The sequence below is a fragment of the Physeter macrocephalus genome, chromosome 17 (assembly GCF_002837175.3).
Source record: "Physeter macrocephalus isolate SW-GA chromosome 17, ASM283717v5, whole genome shotgun sequence".
Lineage (NCBI taxonomy): Eukaryota > Metazoa > Chordata > Mammalia > Artiodactyla > Physeteridae > Physeter > Physeter macrocephalus.
The window spans coordinates 1,751,905-1,770,725 of record NC_041230.1 but is presented as its reverse complement, the minus strand read 5'-3'; the positions used below and the strand labels follow the sequence as shown (position 1 = coordinate 1,770,725).

General features: G+C 42.0%; 1 protein-coding gene and 1 pseudogene across 1 annotated transcript; both read left to right on the top strand.

Moving 5' to 3' along the window:
- The first annotated feature begins 4,010 nt into the window (after positions 1-4,010).
- Positions 4,011-11,739, top strand: LOC102973974 (zinc finger protein 83-like). Its single transcript, XM_055079233.1, is given in 4 exon segments — positions 4,011-4,082; positions 10,419-10,582; positions 10,667-10,878; positions 11,429-11,739. Coding segments are annotated over 4 exon segments (759 nt in total).
- A 5,265-nt stretch (positions 11,740-17,004) lies between these two features.
- LOC102974267 (outer mitochondrial transmembrane helix translocase-like) lies at positions 17,005-17,846 on the top strand (annotated as a pseudogene).
- Positions 17,847-18,821: the final 975 nt, after the last annotated feature.

The following is an 18,821-nucleotide window of genomic DNA, read 5'->3' as shown; positions in this document are numbered from 1 at the left end:
TGCGGAGCACAGGCTCCGGACGCGCAGGCTCAGCGGCCATGGCTCACGGGCCCAGCTGCTCCGCGGCATGTGGGATCCTCCCGGACTGGGGCACAAACCCGTGTCCCCTGCATCGGCAGGCGGATTCTCAACCACTGCGCCATCAGGGTAGCCCCCGTATTGTTGTTTTTAAGGCAGTGGTCACATGCCTTAGTCCTCCAGTCTCAGACTCCAGGTCCTGTCCCAGAGTTTCTGAAACTGAGTAGTATGTTGAATTTGACCTTCTGCATTAATAGGGAATAGAAACGGAAAAGCTGTTTTATAGGGTGTCGCTAGGAAATAGATCATTCTACCCAGAGAGAGTTTTGTATTTGTAATAGAGACTAGTCCCATTATTTCTTTTTTGAAACATTTATTTTTTTGGGCTGCGTCGGGTCTTAGTTGCGGCATACGGGATCTAAGTTGCCACAGGCGGATTCTTTACCACTGGACCATCAGGGAAGTCACCCCATTCTTATTTCTTAGTTACTTAAATTAGTTCCCATTTAGGAAATGTTCCTGGATCCAACCAATGATCCATGTCAACCCCTCCCTCTGCTCCAGGAGACTCTGGTTTCCAGACCACTGAATTGCTTCCGCCTCACTAGCAGGACGTCAGAACAACCTGAGGGCAAAAATAGCTTTTTAGTTAAACGCTTTTAGTCTTAAGAGGAAACCTCTTGGCTTCAGACGTAATTGGCCCACACAGCCGTAACCTTTTACCTGCAAACTCTTGCAGACAGTAACTTAAACCGGCCAAGGTACTGGAAGCACCACCCCCTCTCTGCTCCCAGTTCCTCCCTCCGGCGCTCAGTGAGCACACCTGGGTGCTCTTTTCGCCCCGCCCCTTACCGGTAGGGCCCCGCCCAGGCCCGCCCCGGAAGCCCCGCCTCTAACTCCAGAAACCCATTTCTAAGGACCCGGAAGCGGAGAGCGCAGAGCCAAGGTCACGGAGCGGAGCGTAAGTGTCTTTCTAGCCTATGTCTGTACTGCGCGGTACCGCTCTACCCTGTCCTTGGAATGTGGGAGTTTCTAGGGACTTTAAATCCCAGCATCCGGCCCTCCGCCCCAGTAAATCCAGACGTCGCCCTTACGGGTCGGGTATTTTTTCCCTGGGTTTGAAGTCTCGCTGAGGCCGCTCCCTGCCCTTGATTCTTCTGCCTCTGGCCCACGTAGACACCGCTCTTCGCAACATTTTCCTGCTTATAACGTGTTACTTTCCCGGCCTCCCTTGTGAAGTCCTCTTCCGCGAGGTGGATGCGCGCTCCCTAGCCTGGCCCTCTCGGCCTCTGGAGGGCAGCGCCGGTCGCCCCGCTCCCGGAGATCCCGCGTCCTCTCCCCGGTCCTGGGATTCTGGAGAGCCCGCCCCTCTCCGGAGACCCCCTCCCTCCCCGCCCCTCTGTCCTCGCCTCCTCCTCAGGCCGGTCCTTCTGCTTAGCAGGCCTCCCCTTCGTAGTCAGCCCTTCCCCTCACCCCGCGTAGGGGGAGGTGACCTGTGCCAGAGGCGGGAACACCCAGTGTAGTTACTTCCCCAATTCCACCCCGTTAGAAAATATTCCCTTCTGGTAGGTGGGCATTTTATACGTGAGTGAATGGAATCAGGAAAAGCAGAGACAGGCTAAGATCGAAGTAGACAAACTGAGGAGAAAAGAATGAGGGAGGGGCTTCCCTGGTGGCGCAGTGGTTGGGAATCTGCCTGTCAATGCAGGGGACACGGGTTCGAGCCCTGGTCTGGGAAGATCCCACGTGCCGCGGAGCAACTAAGCCCGTGTGCCACAACTACTGAGCCTGCGCGTCTGGAGCCTGTGCTCCGCAACGGGAGAGGCCGCGATAGTGAGAGGCCCGCGCACCGCGATGAAGAGTGGCCCCCGCTCCCCGCAACTGGAGAAAGCCCTCGCACAGAAACGAAGACCCAACACAGCCAAAAATAAATAAATAAATAAATTTAAAAAAAAAAGAATGAGGGAGAACCAGTGGGAACATAGAGGGTGGCTGAAGGACGTGCAAAGAGGTAGTAAAATGAAAGTGATTAAGTTTCGAAAGTAGCAGGTGAATATAATGGAGAAAGAATTTAAGCCGGATCTGCAGAGATTGCAGGGCAACATAAGGAAGGGGACCTGGATCAGCTTTAGAAGGTGATAACAATGGAGTCACTTCACACAGAGTAGGGGGAGATGATAAAAGAGTTGGAAGCTTGGCCTCCACAGCATCATGGTGCTGGGAGAAAAACCGGACAAAGGGTGACAAGAAGAGCAGAGGAAGAGAGAGAGAGCAGAAAGGAAGCACAGCCACCTGGGGTGCCCGAGAGTGGGGAGGAATAGAGAGTAACAGGGACAGAAGGGGTGTAACTGGAGGCATGGTGTAACTGCAGAGATGGGGGAAGAAAAATATATAGAGATTTAGGACAGTCATACAGTTTGCGGAGAAAGAGCATCAAGAGGGGGAACCGCTTGCAGAGTGGGGCGGGACAGGTGTGAGGGAAGAAATGGAGAGGAGGGCAGGAACAGGAAAGTAGAGGAAAAGAAAAAGAGAAACAAAGGCAGAAATGAAATAGGGAGACAGATAAACAGAATAAAATGGAAACACCTAATAGTGTAGGTGGAGGGGGAAAGTGGATCCAGATGGGTGGTGAGTTGTTTGGATATGGATGATTATGTTGTGTTAATATTGATTTGAGTCTTTAGAATATACTGTATTTAACATTTGTTTAAATTATACAGGTGAGGATGAGAATTGCACAACTGTTTATAAGGCCTGTGCATTTTGTAACTATTTGTATCAGAAGAAAACTTCCATTTGCAAACCCTGTTGAGCAGAGAGGCAGTGACTTGATTCACTTAGATGTGAGTCACCCCCTTCCTTTTCCTGGTGTGGAGTAGAGCTCAGGGGAGAGAGTGGAGCAAGAAAAGACTGACTGTGTCACTACATGGTGCCTTTTAAAGGAACATTGAAAGTGTGTTTTGTAATGGATTTACTTCTTTTCTTTTTGTTTCTTTACATTTAATTCTTTTGTAGCTTGAAATAAATCTTACTTCGTTCAATTTCTTTGTTCCTCTGAATAATTTTTAACTTCTGAAAGAAGCTTTGCTGGCCTCCAATATTCTATACATGTCATTCATTGCATCTTTAAGAAGGAGCTATGTAATGTCCGCATTTAGGGGATTTTCCTGTTTTCCTTATGCTTTCTGTTTGTAGTTTTATTTCATTGTGGTTAGAGAAGATACTTTTTTTTTTTTTGGTCTTGGCGGATTATAGTTCCCTGACCAGGGATCAAACCTGTGCCCTTGGCACTGATCGTGTGGAGTCCTAACCACTGGACCTACCACCAGGGAATGACCATATCCTCAGTTTTGTTTTTTTCAAAACGTTGACACCGGTCTTTTAGATTAAAAACAATAAATTATTGCTTTAAAAAATTTGTTTCAAATTTATCCCTGGCCTGAGTGACTTAGTGACTCTGAGTCCTCCCATTCCTGAGGGCTGAGATCTGGGCTGAGGCTGAGGGGCCCTGCTCTGCGTGGGGATGGATCAGGGCTGGTCTGTGACCTGAAGGGGATTGTTGAGTCCAGCTGAGGTGCCCGCTGCTGCTCTGTACATGAGGGCCTCACCAGGAGGGGAGAGTGACTTGTTTTTTTGTTTGTTTTATTTTTGTTTGTTTTTGGCCTTGCCACACGGTTTTCGGGATCTCAGTTCCATGACCAGGGATTGAACCTGGGCCACAGCAGTGAGAGCCCAGAATCCTAACCACTAGGCCACCAGGGAAGTCCCAGGGAAGCGTGATCTGAAGGAAAGTGTGGGAAACTTCACCTATTGGTCTCTGTGTGGGAGTTTACTGTCCTGAGTCCCTCCTGGGACAGTGGGCAGCAGAGGACTGTCTGTTCCACATTCTGAGGTCTTCCCTGTGTGTGTGGTTTTGACTCAGGAAGGGGGTGTGTTGATTCTAAGCATTAAACAGTATCTTTCAAACTTTCAAGATTGACTGCTAAAGAATCATGTTGCCTAAGGAGTATGCCCGGAAGAGGAGGAAGAGGAAAGAACTGGAGTTTGGAATGGCTCTTTCTCAGGTAAAGTCATATTCTCAGTTGATTATTTCATCTTATTTCTTTTTTTTTTTTTTTTTTTTTTTTTTGCGGTACGTGGGCCTCTCACTCTTGTGGCCTCTCCCGTTGCAGAGCATAGGCTCCGGACGCGCAGGCTCAGTGGCCATGGCTCACGGGCCCAGCCTCTCTGCGACATGTGGGATCTTCCCGGACCGGGGCACGAACCCGCGTCCCCTGCATCGGCGGGCGGACTCTCAACCACTGCGCCACCAGGGAAGCCCACCATGGGAATTTTGATAATCATTCCATTGAATCTGTAGCACACTTTGGGTAGCTGGGATACTTTAAGAGTATTAAGTCTTAGAGTCCATGAATATGGGATGACTTTCTGTTTATTTGTATCTTTTAAAATTTCTTGTAGCACCGTTAAGTAGTTTTCAGTGTACACTTCTTTCACCTTCTTGGCGAATTTATTCCTAAATATTGATATTTCATTTGTTTTTAATGCTATAAGATTGTTTTCTAATTTTCCTTTGATACTGTTCATTGTGTATAGAAACGCAGCTGAAAGTTTTTGCATGTTGGTTTTGTATCCTGCAATTTTTCAAAACATGTATTTTGATGTAGCAGTTTTCTTGTCAAAAGGTTACGGCTTCTTCATATCAAACCTTGTGTAGGAAAGAAGATAATTTTACTTCTTTTTCAATTTGGATTACTTTGATTTCTTTTTCTTGTCTAATTGCTCTGGCTAGGGGTTTCAGTACTTTGTTGAAGACTAGTGCAGAAAGTATGCATTCTTGCCTTCCTCCTGATCTCAGAGGAAAAGCTTTCAGTCTTTCACGTTTGAGTATGACTTTAGCTGTGCTCTTTTCATAAATGGTGTTTATTATGTTGAGATAATTACTGTTTCTGGTTTGTTGAGTGTCTCTCTCTCTCTCTTTTTTTTAAAAATATTTATGTTTATTTATTTATTTGGCTGCACTGGGTCTTAGTGGCAGATCCCAATCTTCCATCTTCATTGTGGCATGGGGGATCTAGTTCCCTGACCAGGGATTGAACCCGGGCCCCCTGTACTGGGAGCGTGGAGTTGTAGCCACTGGACTTGGACCACCAGGGAAGTCCCAAGTGTTTATATCTTGAAAGTTTGTTGCATTTTGTCAAATACTTTTTTCTGCAGTAATTGAGATGATCCTTTGTGACATTTTTTCCTTTATTTTGTTAATGTGGTGTACCACATAATTGATTTTTGTATGTTGAGTCCTCCTTACCGCTTATAGTGATATAAATAAAATCCACTTTATCATGATGTCAGATCTTTTTTTTTTTTTTTTTTTTTTGCGGTACACAGGCCTCTCACCATTGTGGCCTCTCCCGTTGCGGAGCACAGGCTCCGGATGTGCAGGCTCAGTGGCCATGGCTCACGAGCCTAGCCGCTCCGCGGCATGTGGGATCTTCCCAGACCGGGGCATGAACCCGTGTCCCCTGCATCGGCAGGCGGACTCTCCACCACTGTGCCACCAGGGAAGCCCAAATTCACAGTATTTTATAATTTTGATATAGTCCAATTTATCTGTTTTTCTTTCGTGGCCTGTGTTTTTTGGTGTTATCTGATAAGTCCTTGGTGAATCCAATGTCAAGAAACATTCCTTGTATGATTACTTCTAATAGTTTCATACACTTGGGAGTTAGATTTAGCTTTTTGAACCATCTTGAGTTAATTTTTTTCTGTCGTGTAAGACAGTGGTACAACTAAATACTTTTGTTAGTGGGTTTCCAGTTTTCTCAACACCTTTTGTTCAGTAGACTGCCCTTCTCCCATTGAATGGTCCTGACACCCTTGTGGAACATCAGTTTAGCATATACACAAGTTTTTTTTTATGATGTCTCTGTTCTGTTTCAAGGATCCCTCTATCTATCTTGATGGCAGTACCACATTGTTTTGGTAAGTTTAGCTTTGGAAGAAGGTTTGAAATAAGTGTGAGACTTTCAACTTTGTTTTTTTTTTCAAGCTTATTTTTGTTATTCAGGGTCTCTGGAGATTCCATATGAATCATTGGATGGATTTTTCTGTTTCTTTGGGAAAAAGCTATTGGGATTTCACTAGGGGATAATTTGATGTGTTGACCAGTTTGTGTAGTATTGACATCTGGACAGTATTGACTTTCAGTCTATGGATTTGAGATTCCTTTGCATTTATTTGTGTCTTTTATAAGCTTTTTCAGTGGTCTTTTTTTTTTTTTGTAATATTTATTTAATTATTCGGCTGCGCCAGGTCTTAATTGCACCAGTAGGGATCTTTAGTTGCAGCATGCAGGATCTTTTAGTTGCAGGAATCTTTAGCTGCAGCATGTGAACTCTTAGTTGTGGCATGTGGGGTCTAGTTCCCTGACTAGAGATGAACCCCGGGCCCCCTGCATTGGGAGCACAGGTCCTTAGCCACTGGACCACCAGGGAAGTCCTTCAGCAATCTTTTTAATTTGCAGTGTACAAATTTTTCCTGTCATGTATTGCATTATGTCTAAGTATTTTATTTTATTATTTGATGTTATGGTAAATGGAATTGTTTTCTCAATTTCTGTTTTGATTGTTCATTTTTAAGGTTTAGAAACCGAATTGATTTTTGCATGTGGACTTGGTGTCTTGTAAGTTTATTGCAGTCTTTCATTATTTCTAGCAGTTATTTTTAAAGAATCTTCAGGGTTTTCTACATGTTATATAATGTCAGAGATAATTTTGCTTCCTCTCACTATTGGGATCCCTATTATCTCTTTTTGTGCGTCTGTGTTCTTTCTAGGACTTCGGGTATTATGTTTTTAGAAATACTGAGAGCAGGTATCCTCGTCTTGTTCCTGATCTTAGAGGAAAAGCTTTCATTTTTTAAACCATTAAGTATGATGAGAGCTCTGAGGAGCTACTCCATTGAAGCATGGCTTTCAGCATAGCCCTCTACCTTTTCTGAACAGAGAACATATTCAAACATAATGAGGTTGAACCCAAGTTTGTGTGCTCAGTGAGGCCAAACAAACTGAAACGTTGGAGTTTGGAGCAGAGAAAGATTTATTAATCAGAGAGGCGCCAACCCAGAAGATGGTAGACCTAAGCTTGCCTCAAATGCATCTTGTGGGTTGGCCAGCGTGTAAGATTTTTGGAGAGAAAAGGAGAGAGGGGAGGGGAGTGTCTGTGATCCCAGCTTCCCTGTAAGATCTCAGCTGCAGACTTTGGGCACCATGTTGTGCCATCTTCCTGATTATTCTGTAGGTTCCTGCAAAACAAATTCCTAATCACAGTCTTCTGATCCCTTAACTTCCTTCTGGGAGAAAGCAAAAGCAACAGCTGTGACATTTTATTATTACTTAGAACCGATGTGACGGCTTAAGAATTTTACTTCTCACTTGGCCCTCTGACTGTCATCAATTTTTTCAGTCCTCTTGGGGCAGCTGGTTGAAGCCACAATTTGGGCTCATAGATCAAGGTATCAGTTTAAGTTACCAGTCATGGGAAAGATTATGTTGGGCTTGCTTTTCCTTTCTTTCTGCATTCCCTCCTTCCCTAATGAGTATCTGCTTGAATCTGCTCTTTGGAACTCAGGGAAGATCCAGGAGACCGAAGCCTTTTTCTACCAAGAGGAATCAGGGCACTTGGAAAGGCTTTTGTATCTAGGAGGGCCCTGCTAGGTCCCGTTTGTTTCAATCCCCTGTTTTCTTTGATACTGCTCAGTCTTGAGGGGAACAGGTGTGGGAAGACAAGAAATGGAATAAAATTTTGGATAGAGAGGTTAATCAAACTCAGCACGGGAACACAGATTTAGGGAGACTCACTTTTACAATCATGGCCTCCTACTCTACTGGACTGTTTATTTGGTTTCTTTGTATCTGCACATGTGTATACAGAAGAAACTCATTCTTCTCCTTTAGATGGCCTTTTCCTGTTTTTTTTCTTCTGATTTTTGCTAAGAACATTCTTGTGCAATCTCCTGGAATATTATATGTTTTTCTGGAATGTAAGTATGACAGTGGAAATTATGGAATATACAGTTGGATACATTACACAGCAAATCATGTAATAGATGTAATCCTGCTTTCTCCCTACAGCATCACACTCTCTCCCTTTTTAAATCTCTTTTCTTTCTGTCCTATACTCATAGTATAATTCTCATAGTAAAAAATTGACAGTATCATGTCAATTGCTAAACCAATTCTTTTTTTTTAAGGTCAGTATTTTAGTTGCCCTCGTACAGTTATATTCACACAGGTATGCAGTCACCAGCTGTGCTCCCGTGTATATATATACCCTGCCCGCCACTCAGATCCTTTCTCAGTCCTGACTTTTCCTCACATGGTATCTTGATGTCCTGGAAACACTGTCATTTGCTCCAATATTTAAGTTGTTCTCCTTGTCGTTCCCAAATCAACAGCACTCCTTCACCCATCCATCCACATTCCACATCACTCACACTGTAGAAATGATCCCTCATAATCTGTTGAACAACTTTCTCAGGACATGACCCAAGTCACTACCTGCCACAGTGATGACTCAGAAACCATTTCCCAGGGGGACGGCTGAATAAACTTAGTAGTTACACAGCTGACTTCTTCTTGCATCTCCCTTGACGTTTTCTTTCTAAACTTCTGGTATTAGTTGTATTATTTGGTAATCTGTCCTGCCTGTGGGTGGTCATGCTTAAGAATGAGCATTCTCAGTCTATAGGTCCAGGTTCAAGTTATGGTTCTCTCACCCCTTTCTGTGTCAGTTGGGTTAATGTACATAAACCTGTGCATCTACTGCCCTAATTTTAAAAATCATGTTAATTTACCTCAAGCCTTTTAAAACAAATTTTTGCTGTTAGATGGCTTAGAATATTGCATGTTTTTTCATAAATAGTGAAAAGTTACTTTTTAAGAAAAAGATATGTTAGTATTCTGTCATGTTTTTCATGATATGCCTTTGTCTGCATTGTATCCTGTTTGCTTTTCATTTACACTTTGTTCTCAACAATGTGTCTGACCTCAGTTAATGAGTATACAAAGTGTTCACTGTTCATTCCATATATTTTGGAACTACCTTTTTAATGGTACTGCATAGATAGGGAATGCTCTACTTACTGCCTGATAGAGAACTGAAGAATATTTTACATATTAATTTATATGTGTGATTTACAGATGATGGTTGTTCAGCATGTATTATGCAATACGACTAACATGTACTACTTGTTAATGTTATAACATGCTTTTCCTTATGGGTACATAGTTTTATAGCATTATTTAGAAAAATGCATTGTTTTCTTAAAAACTGTTTTGTTGGATTCTTCACTTCCTCTATGCTATATCTGTTTTACAATTCTAAAGAGCCAGTTACTTAGATTATTCATTGGCAGAGCTTATTTTGGATTATTTACCATAACAATATATTGTCAGTTATTTAGCATTGACTTATGTATAGTAAGTATGCAGAATATATCTGCAGTATAAAATTTTTTCTCCTCAATTATGAGACAGCAGCATGTTTACTGTTAATTAGTATGGTCTTTGGGGTTATGGTGGAAAAATACCCTTTCTTTGAGAGCTGACATATGTTTGTCAAATGTGAGTGTTTTTGTCTTAGGAGTTTGAAACTAGACTACCCTAAAAGTAATTTGAATTATATTTTATCACTCTTTCTTTAGTTAAGCATTACATACTTTGAGTTTATAAAACTTTTAAGATCATGTTTGGAAAGTTTCATAACTGTGCTTGGAATAAGTATTACTTTTGGTGTAATATCATGTATTCAACACGAAATATTTGTGAATTGTAGTGACAGGATACCTATAGATGTTTATGTCTTGTAGATATTTTTCCTATACATGTGATCAAGCAATTACAACCAAAAGTGAACACTGATCCAGGAGAAGTGTTCCAAACACTGATGTTGGGAAGACCTGAAAACCATGAAATCAAACATTTGTACATCAGAGAAATCCAGGAAGATATGTATGACTTTGAGTGTTGGTGCCGAGATAATGAAAGAAATGACAAAGGAATGCCTTTAACCCATAACAGAAATCTCACTGATGAAAGAGATCGACATGGTAAAAGGGATGTAGGAATCAAACCCATTGGAAATAGGCTTGGATTAAATGTTCAAGAGAAACTGCAGATATTTTAAACTGATGGGATATTTTATGAATGTAATGAAGTTGAGAGATCTAGCAACAGTAGTTCTGCATTTTCACCACTTCAAAGAATTCCTCCTAATGTCAAAACCAACGTCCCTAATACATATGAGAATGATCTTATCCATCTTTCAATACAGACACAAGATCAGAAAGCACTCAGGGAAAGACCTCACAAATGTAATGAGTGTGTAAAAACCTTTCTTCAGGGATCACACCTCATTAGACATCGGATCATCCACACAATAGAGAAATTACATAAATGTGATGTATGTGGCAGAGTCTTTAGTCATAATGCAAAGCTTGCAACCCATCAGAGAATTCATGCTGTGGAGCAGCCTTACAAATGTAATGAGTGTGACAAAACCTTTAATGGCAGCTCATACCTCAGGAGACATCAGATCATTCATATAGGAAAAAGTGTATATAAATGTGATGTATGTGGCAAACTCTTTAGCCAAAACTCACACCTTGCTGCTCATCGGAGGGTTCATACTGGAGAGAAACCTTATGAATGTAATGAATGTGGTAAGGCCTTTAGTCAAAAACCATATCTTCAAGTTCATTGGTGAATACATACTGGAGAGAAACCTTTCAAATGTAATGAGTGTGGCAAGTTCTTCAGTCTAAACTCACACCTTACAAGTCATCAAAATTCACATCTTAAAGGTCATCAGAGAGTACATAACGTAGAGAAGGCTTTCAGATGTAATGAGTGTGGCAAGGCCTTTAGTGTAAAGGGAACCCTTTTAAGTCATCAGAGAATTCATAGTGGAGAGAAACCTTACAAATGTAATGAATTTGCTAAGGCCTTTGGACAGAAGTCACATCTTCTATTCATTGGAGAATTCATAGTGGAGAGAAACCTTTCAAACGTAATGAGTGTGGCAAGTTCTTTAGTCGAAATTCGTATCTTATAAGTCATCAGGGGGTACATATTGTAGAGAAAGCTTTCAAATGTAATGAGTGTGGCAAGGCCTTTAGTGTAAAGGGAGCCCTTTTAAGGCATGAGAGTTCATACTGGAGAGAAACCTTAACAGATATGATGAGTGTGGAAAGGCCTTTTGTCGAAAATCACATCTTCGACTTCATTGGAGAATACATACTGGAGAGAAACCTTTCAAATGTAATGAGCATGGAAGGTTTTTCAGTAGAAATTCACACCTTACAAGTCATCAAAATACACACCTTAGAATTCATCAGACAGTACATATTGTAGCGAAACCTTTCAAATGTAATGAATGTGGCAAGGCCTTTAGTCAAAAATCACATCTTCGAGTTCATTGGAGAATACATACTGGAGAGAAACCATACAAATGTAATGAATATGGCAAGGTGTTTAGTGGGAAATCAAACCTTGCAGTTCATAAGAGAATTCATACTGGAGAGAAACCTTTCAAATGTAATGAGTGTGGCAAGTCCTTTAGTGTAAAGGGAAACCTTTTAAGTCATCAGAGAGTTCATACTGGAGAGAAACCTTACAAATGTAATGAATGAGGCAAGGCCTTTAGTCGAAAATCACATCTTTGAATTCATTGGAGAATACATACTGGAGAGAAACCACACAAAGCAATATGGTTTGCTAAGTCTCAGTTTTGAAGATCAAAAATGTAGAGCAGTGAGAATTTATGTTGAAGAGTGAACTTTCAAATGTAATGGATGTTGTAAATTTTTACATCAAGTATGCACACCTTTGGTGTTGAGAGCATTCATACAGGTCAAAATGTATACACATGGAAGCTCTTTGATATAGTGTGTCCGTATGGTTCACCCAAGAACATGTATTTGGGAGAATTCTTAAAAATGTAAGGCATCTGGTGAATATTTTGAGCAATTCTTACAACAGACCATACACTAGAGAATGCAAACTAGGAATAAATCTTTACCTCTTTGAGATATTACATACAGCAGAACCATGACAAGTCACCAGCTGTTAAAACTTATGACATGATGTGTATATTTGAGGAAGAAGGACATGTATGGAAATGACCCATTGTCTTCAGTGTATAAAATATTCAATTATTTGATTTTTCTTGAAAAGCATACATTACTATTTGTGCCTTTCAATCTGAAGTTTGAAGTAACAGGGAAGAACAGGGACTTCCCTAGTGGGCCAGTGGTTAAGACTCCGTGCTTCCAATGCAGCAGGTGTGGGTTTGATCCCTGCTCGGGGAACTAAGATCTCAAATGCAGCATGGTGCGGCAAAAAAAAAAAAGGATGAAGTAATAGAGAAGAAGAAATATGATTCCATATTGGACTTGTTTCTTTTACTTGAACCTTTGTATTCTATTGCTTTTGATAGAAGACAGTCACTAAAGGGATGTTGTCTGTACGCTTAAATTATATATAATGGGCCATCTCTGGGTACACTGCCACCCTTGTAATGAGTGTTAATATAAAATACCTTTGGTTAGCTCCCAGGAAGCATCCTGACCAGGCCCACCTGTGAATGGCTTCAGGAAGGAAGAAACTAACATGCCCCTTCCAGAGTGTCACCAGAAAATAAATCAGTGCATCTAAGAAAAAAATGGAAAATTTTATTTGAGCCAAAATCGAGGATTGTATCCTGGGAAGAGCATCTCAGAAAGCTCTGAGAACTGTTCTGCCTGTTAGAAATCAAAGCACAGTTATATAATTTTTGTGAGACAGACAGCTATACATCAAATGACATATTTTTGACAGTTCACATAATCCAGGTCTAAGCATCATCGTGGTGGGTCATGTGAACCTTTACAAGATCAAGAAGGAATGTTATCTTTTAAGGAGTTGCCTTGTTGATGCTAGGAGAATGTGTCTTTATGGCTGAGTATTTATTCCTGCTGATGGGTCAGGTTTGGTTGATGTATCAGGCAAATACACAATGCACAGTGGGGGGAGAGAGGAAGCCAAAAGGCAGAGAAGAATTTGTGTAAATTTTTCTTGTCTTACCATAACGTATAAATTTTATTTCACAGGAGTCTGACCTGAAGCAGGACTTTACTCTCTCCCTTTTAGTATCAAAGGAGTCTGAATTCTAACTCAGGGAAGATGATTCTTCGGGACAGTTGTTGACTATCTTCTTGGTCTGCTGGTTTTCTGAATAAAGTTGTCATTCCTTGTCCCGACAACTAGTCTCTCGATTTATTGGCCTGCAGCGAGGAGTAAGAGCTTAGCATTGGAAACATGGTGATCTTATGCCTTCATTACAGGCCTTGATGACAGTCTTTGGGAAGGAATCAATAAGATGAAGGGGCCAACTTCATTAGTTGTGGTTCATTCGCATCCATGTTCCCTGGAAAAACAAGGCCCCTGAATTATTAAATTCAATAGTGTGTGAACTAGTGTCAGGGAGGGCCAGAGAATAGTGTAAGACTGTGACTTGACTCATCATGGTTATTATATTCAGGGTGCCCTTTCATAGATAGACCAGTGTGTGTTATAGTGCAGAATGCTTTACCAACTGACCATGAACAAGGCAGGAAGAACATCAAGCGACTGGGTTTTATTTGTTTTTGTTTTTATTTTTTAAATTTTTTGGCCTTGCCGTACAGCATGGGGGATCTTAGCTCCCCAGCCAGGAATGGAACCTGTGCCCCCTCCAGTGGAAGCAGTGGTAGCAGGAACCTTAACCACTGGATCGCCAGGGAAGCCCTTGGGCTTTTTTTAACCTGAGAGGAGAGTGACAGGTTACTGGGGACTGTTTATCCAGTAGCAATAATGCAGGGGTAAACTTGGTCACTTTCTCCATTGAGTGGCAATAGTAGTTTTATATATCTATGTTTAAAGGAAAATTAGTCTTATTGTTGGAAATTGAAGAGAGAAATATTCTGGAGAGGAACATTTAATGAAAATATTCAGAGTAGTGTGTGTATGTATATGATTCACACATAACTCTTGCCATTACATTTTGCTGCTGTTTTATTCAGAATGTATCATTAGTCTCCTGTTTTAACTAATAAAATAATCACCTTTGTCACAACACTGGATGTATGTTATTCCTTTTTCCAACAGTTTTATTCCGTCTTGGTACTTTATAGCAGAAGCTAGCAATGCACCGTTAGTATCTCAGGGTTGAAAGCATCTATAACAATCTTTCCAATATGGGATCAAACAACATACAAGTTGGAGATTATATACTCGTAATTTCTACTTGAGTTATCCTCTCCACACTCTATTGCAGAATATTCAGATGACTAGAATGCAAATCGTATAGCAGTGCCTTTCAGACTCTTGACTTCAGTTAGTGTACAACAGTTCAACCAAGGAAACGGAAAGATCTAATTGGCTTTGTTGAATGCTTCATGAATTGGGCAGCATTGCACCTAGTACATAAAGAGGTGCTCCATGGAGCTGTACAAAGTGGAAAAGCCCATGATGTTGAGCATATTTTCAGGTGCTTTCTTTTTTTTTTTTTTTTTTTTTTAATTTATTTTATTTTTGGCTGCGTTGGGTCTTTGTTGCTGCACGTGGGCTTTCTCTAGTTGTGGCGAGTGGGGGCTACTGTTTGTTGCAGTGCGCGGGCTTCTCATTGTGGTGGCTTCTCGTTGTGGAGCGTGCGCTCTAGGTGCGTACATTTCAGTAGTTGTGGCACGTCGGCTTCGTTGCTCCGTGGCATGTGGGATCTTCCTGGACCAGGGCTCGAACCCCTGTCCCCTACCTTGGCAGGCAGACTCTTAACCACCGTGCCACCACGGAAGCCCTCAGGTGCTTTCTGAATGTGTATCTGTGACAGATTTTTGGTTTGTGCTTACTGTGAAGTTTTTATATGGATATAGAACTCTACACTTCCTATACTTAGGTGACTCTTTCTTTTCCCTTGTTAGGGAATTTTTCAGTTGTTGTCTCTTCAGATATTTTCTCAGGCCCTCTCTCTCTCTTCTCCTTCTGGATCCCCTATAATGTGAATATTGGCACACTTGCTGTTGTCCCAGAGGTCTCATAAACTGTCCTCCTTTCTTTTCATTCTTTTTTCTGTTCGGGGGTGGTGATTTCCACTACTCTGTCTTCCAGCTCACTGACCATTCTTCTGCCTCATTTAGTCTACTGTTGATTCCTTCTAGTTTTTTGGTTTTTTTCTTTACATTTCAGTTGTTGTATTCTTCAGTTCTGTTGGATTGTTATACTTTCTAAGTCTTTGTTAAAAACTTTTCATCTCTTGCTCTGTGCATCCATTCTCCTTCTGGCGTCTTTGATCATCTTTATGGTCATTACTCTGAGCTCTTCCTTTGGTAGATTGCATATCTTCATGTAACTAAGTTCTTCTGGGGTTTTATCTTCTTCCTTTGTCTGAACCATAATCCTCTGTCGCCTCATTCTGTCTAAATTGCTATTTGTATTTTTACGTATGTGGTAGGTTAGCTGCGCTTCTCATCCTTGGAGAGATGAGAAAATGTCGCCTACTTTAGGTGACATCCTTTGCGTCCCAGCAGTGCACTCCCCTCTTGTAAGCCAAGGGTCAGGGGCCAGCTGGTCCCAGGGTTGTGTCTGGCCTGTGTTTTGCAGGTTCTGTCTGTAGACTGCAGGACTTCAGTTTTTTTTGCTTCTCGCGTGTGCCCCATGGTGGGTGAAGCTGGTCTCGAGGCTTGTGCCTGCCCACTGGTGGGTGGAGCTGGGTCTTGGCCCTCTGGTGGGCAGGGCCAGGTGTAGATGCATGTGTAGAGATGGCTGTGGGCTCAGGATTCCTTTAGGCAACCTGTCGGCTATGGTTGGGGCTGTGTCCCCACCCAGTTTCTTGTTTAGCCTGAGCAGTCCCAGCACTGGAGCCTACAGGCTGTTGGATGGTGCTTGGTCTTGGTGCTGACCTGTCAGCCTCCTGGAGAGCTCATGTAGATGAATGCTCCCCGAGATGTCTGCCACCCGTGTTTATGTCCCCAGTGTGAGCCACAGACGCCTCCCCAGTAGACCATGTAAGACCAGCAGATAGGTCTGGCCCATGCTTCTATTCTATTACTGCTTTTGCCTTTTGTCTCTGTATGTGGGCCTTTTAAGAGTGAGGTATTGGGCTTCCCTGGTGGCCCAGTGGTTAAGAACCCACCTGCCAATGCAAGGGACACGGGTTCAAGCCCTGGTCTGGGAAGATCCCACATGCCATGGAACAACTAAGCCTGTGCGCCACAACTACTGAGCCTGTGATCTAGAGCCTGTGAGCCACAACTACTGAGCCCGCACGCCACAACTACTGAAGCCCGCGCACCTACAGCCTGTGCTCTGCGACAAGAGAAGCCACAGCAATGAGAAGTCCGTGCACTGCAACGAAAACCCAACACAGCCAAAAATAAATAAATAAAAAATTATTTTAAAAAGTGAGGTTATCTGTGAGGGAGTGAGTCGCGGGTTCCCACAGGGCTTTGTGGGAGGGGTGAAGGGTCCGGCTGAGGTCCTTGGCGGACCAGATCGGATCTGGGAAGCCAAGCTCAAAAGGTCACCTCCCTTTCCTCTCACACCCCACCTTAGTGCCACCCCCCAGCTTCCCGCAGCTCTTGGTATCCATTGGATTAACCTCCAAGGGCGTCCCAGTCCTCACCTTGGTGTCCACCTGGCCTAGGCCTTTAGGTCTCTGTTAGTGCTGCCCCTATGAGTTAGGCCATTTCCAGGGAAAGTTTAGGTAGCCGGCTTGCTGCAGGGGCATGGGGTTGTCCTGGGTGACCTCAGAACCAGGGTCCTAGGTGAAGGTGGCCAGAATGAGCCAGGTCTGATTGTTGCACAGGCACTGGTACGACCTAGTGCAAAAAGGGAGGTGGTTCTTCAAGCCTAGGCACCCTTTCACAGAGAATGGTGATGTTAATAATTGCCTGTTCTTTATGCGACTGTTAACAATCAAGATGGAACGTGCTGAAGCCTTTTCTCATCCCCTGAGTCGGAATGATGTTGGTTTAATTTTCTGTTTGATGTTATTTGATGCAATAACATACTTTACAATCGAATGGATGATGGATGCAATTGATCCAATCAGAAAGCAAAAGCTCTGAAACAGGCAGAAAAATTAATGAAGCCAATTGGCATGAAAAATGTGAAGCTTTCAGAATATGATATGGGTATTGCTGCTCATCACCTAGACCGTCTGAACACGTATGTTACTTGGAGTGATATAGGAGGTTTAAATTATGTCATTACGGATCTGAAAGATACAGTCATCTTACCTATCAAAAAGAAACATTTGTTTGAAAATTCCAAGCTTCTGCAGCCTCCAAAAGGTGTTTTTCTCTATGCGCCTCCATGCTGTGGTAGAACATTGATTACCAAGGCTACAGCCAAAAAAGCAGGTTGTTGTTTTCTTAACCTTCAGCCTTCAACACTGACCGGTAAGTGGTATGGAGAATATCAGAAACTAGCTGCTGCTGTTTTCTCCCTTGCCATGAAGCCACAGTCTTCCATCATCTTTACAGATGAAATTGACTCCTTTCTATGAAAACGTTCAAGTTCTGAACATGAAGCTACAGCCATGATGAAAGCTCAGTTGATGAGTCTGTGGGATGGAGTGGGTCCTGATCATAGGTGCCAGGTCATAGTGATGGGAGCTACGAATCATCCTCAGGATTTTGACTCAGATATAATTGGAATAATGCCTATGAGATTTCATGTCAACCAGCCTGTTCTAAAACAAACCTCAATGTGGGAGTTGGCTACCGGCGATGCATCCAAAAAGATATTGCTGTGATTTATGTATCCTGACATATTTTTGAAAATAATGTGTGATCTGCTGTTTTTTTAATGTTGTCCTAAAATTCTTGATTCTATCCCATGCTTTGATGGTGGTATGGAGTTCATCCATGTAAGGTGATTTTCTTTGTCCTTGTTCTATCAATTACTGAGAGAGATGTGTCAAAATCTCAAGGTATAATTGTGGATTTGTGTATTGATCCTTTTAGTTCTATCAGTTGTTGCTTCACAAATTTTGCTGCTGTTCTTTTGTGCGTATAAACTTAGGATTGTGTGGTCTTCATGGTAGATTGGCCCTTTTTTCATTATGTCATTTGCTATTACCCTTGGTAATTTTATTTTCTTTGAACTTTATTTTATCTGCTATTAAGAAGACACTTCTCTTTCCTGTCAGTTCATGTTTACATGGTACAACTTTTTGATTCTATTGACATTGTGAGATAAATCATCGTTGTGTGAAGCTGTTCCATGCATTGTAGGATGTTTACCAACATCACTGGACTGTACACACTAGACACCAGAAGCACTACCACAGTTGTGACACTAAAAGGTGTGTCCAGATTTTTGCAAATGTTTCCTGGGAGCAGTGTGATCTCCCCTGGATATCCTTTCAGCAATAGAAAAGATAGTATGGCATTTTGTTTTCAACTTCCCTTGATGTAATATTACAGTCAAGACCTGACATTATGAATGAACAAGCTGTTTTCCAAGCAAGAGGGATCTCATGAGACCATTATGAGATCCTCATTGGTGAGGGAAGTTGTATTCATATAGACATTTTTTTGTTTTTGTTTCAGTTGGAGCTGAGGTGAATGTATTTTGTGTGTGAACAAAGTAAAGACAACTTTCTTTTATTTATTATTTTTATAATAAAAAGTATAGTTGATTTACCATGTTTCAGATGTACCACAAACTGATTCACTTATATGTATATTTTTTTCTGATTCTTTTCCATTATAGTTTATTACGAGAT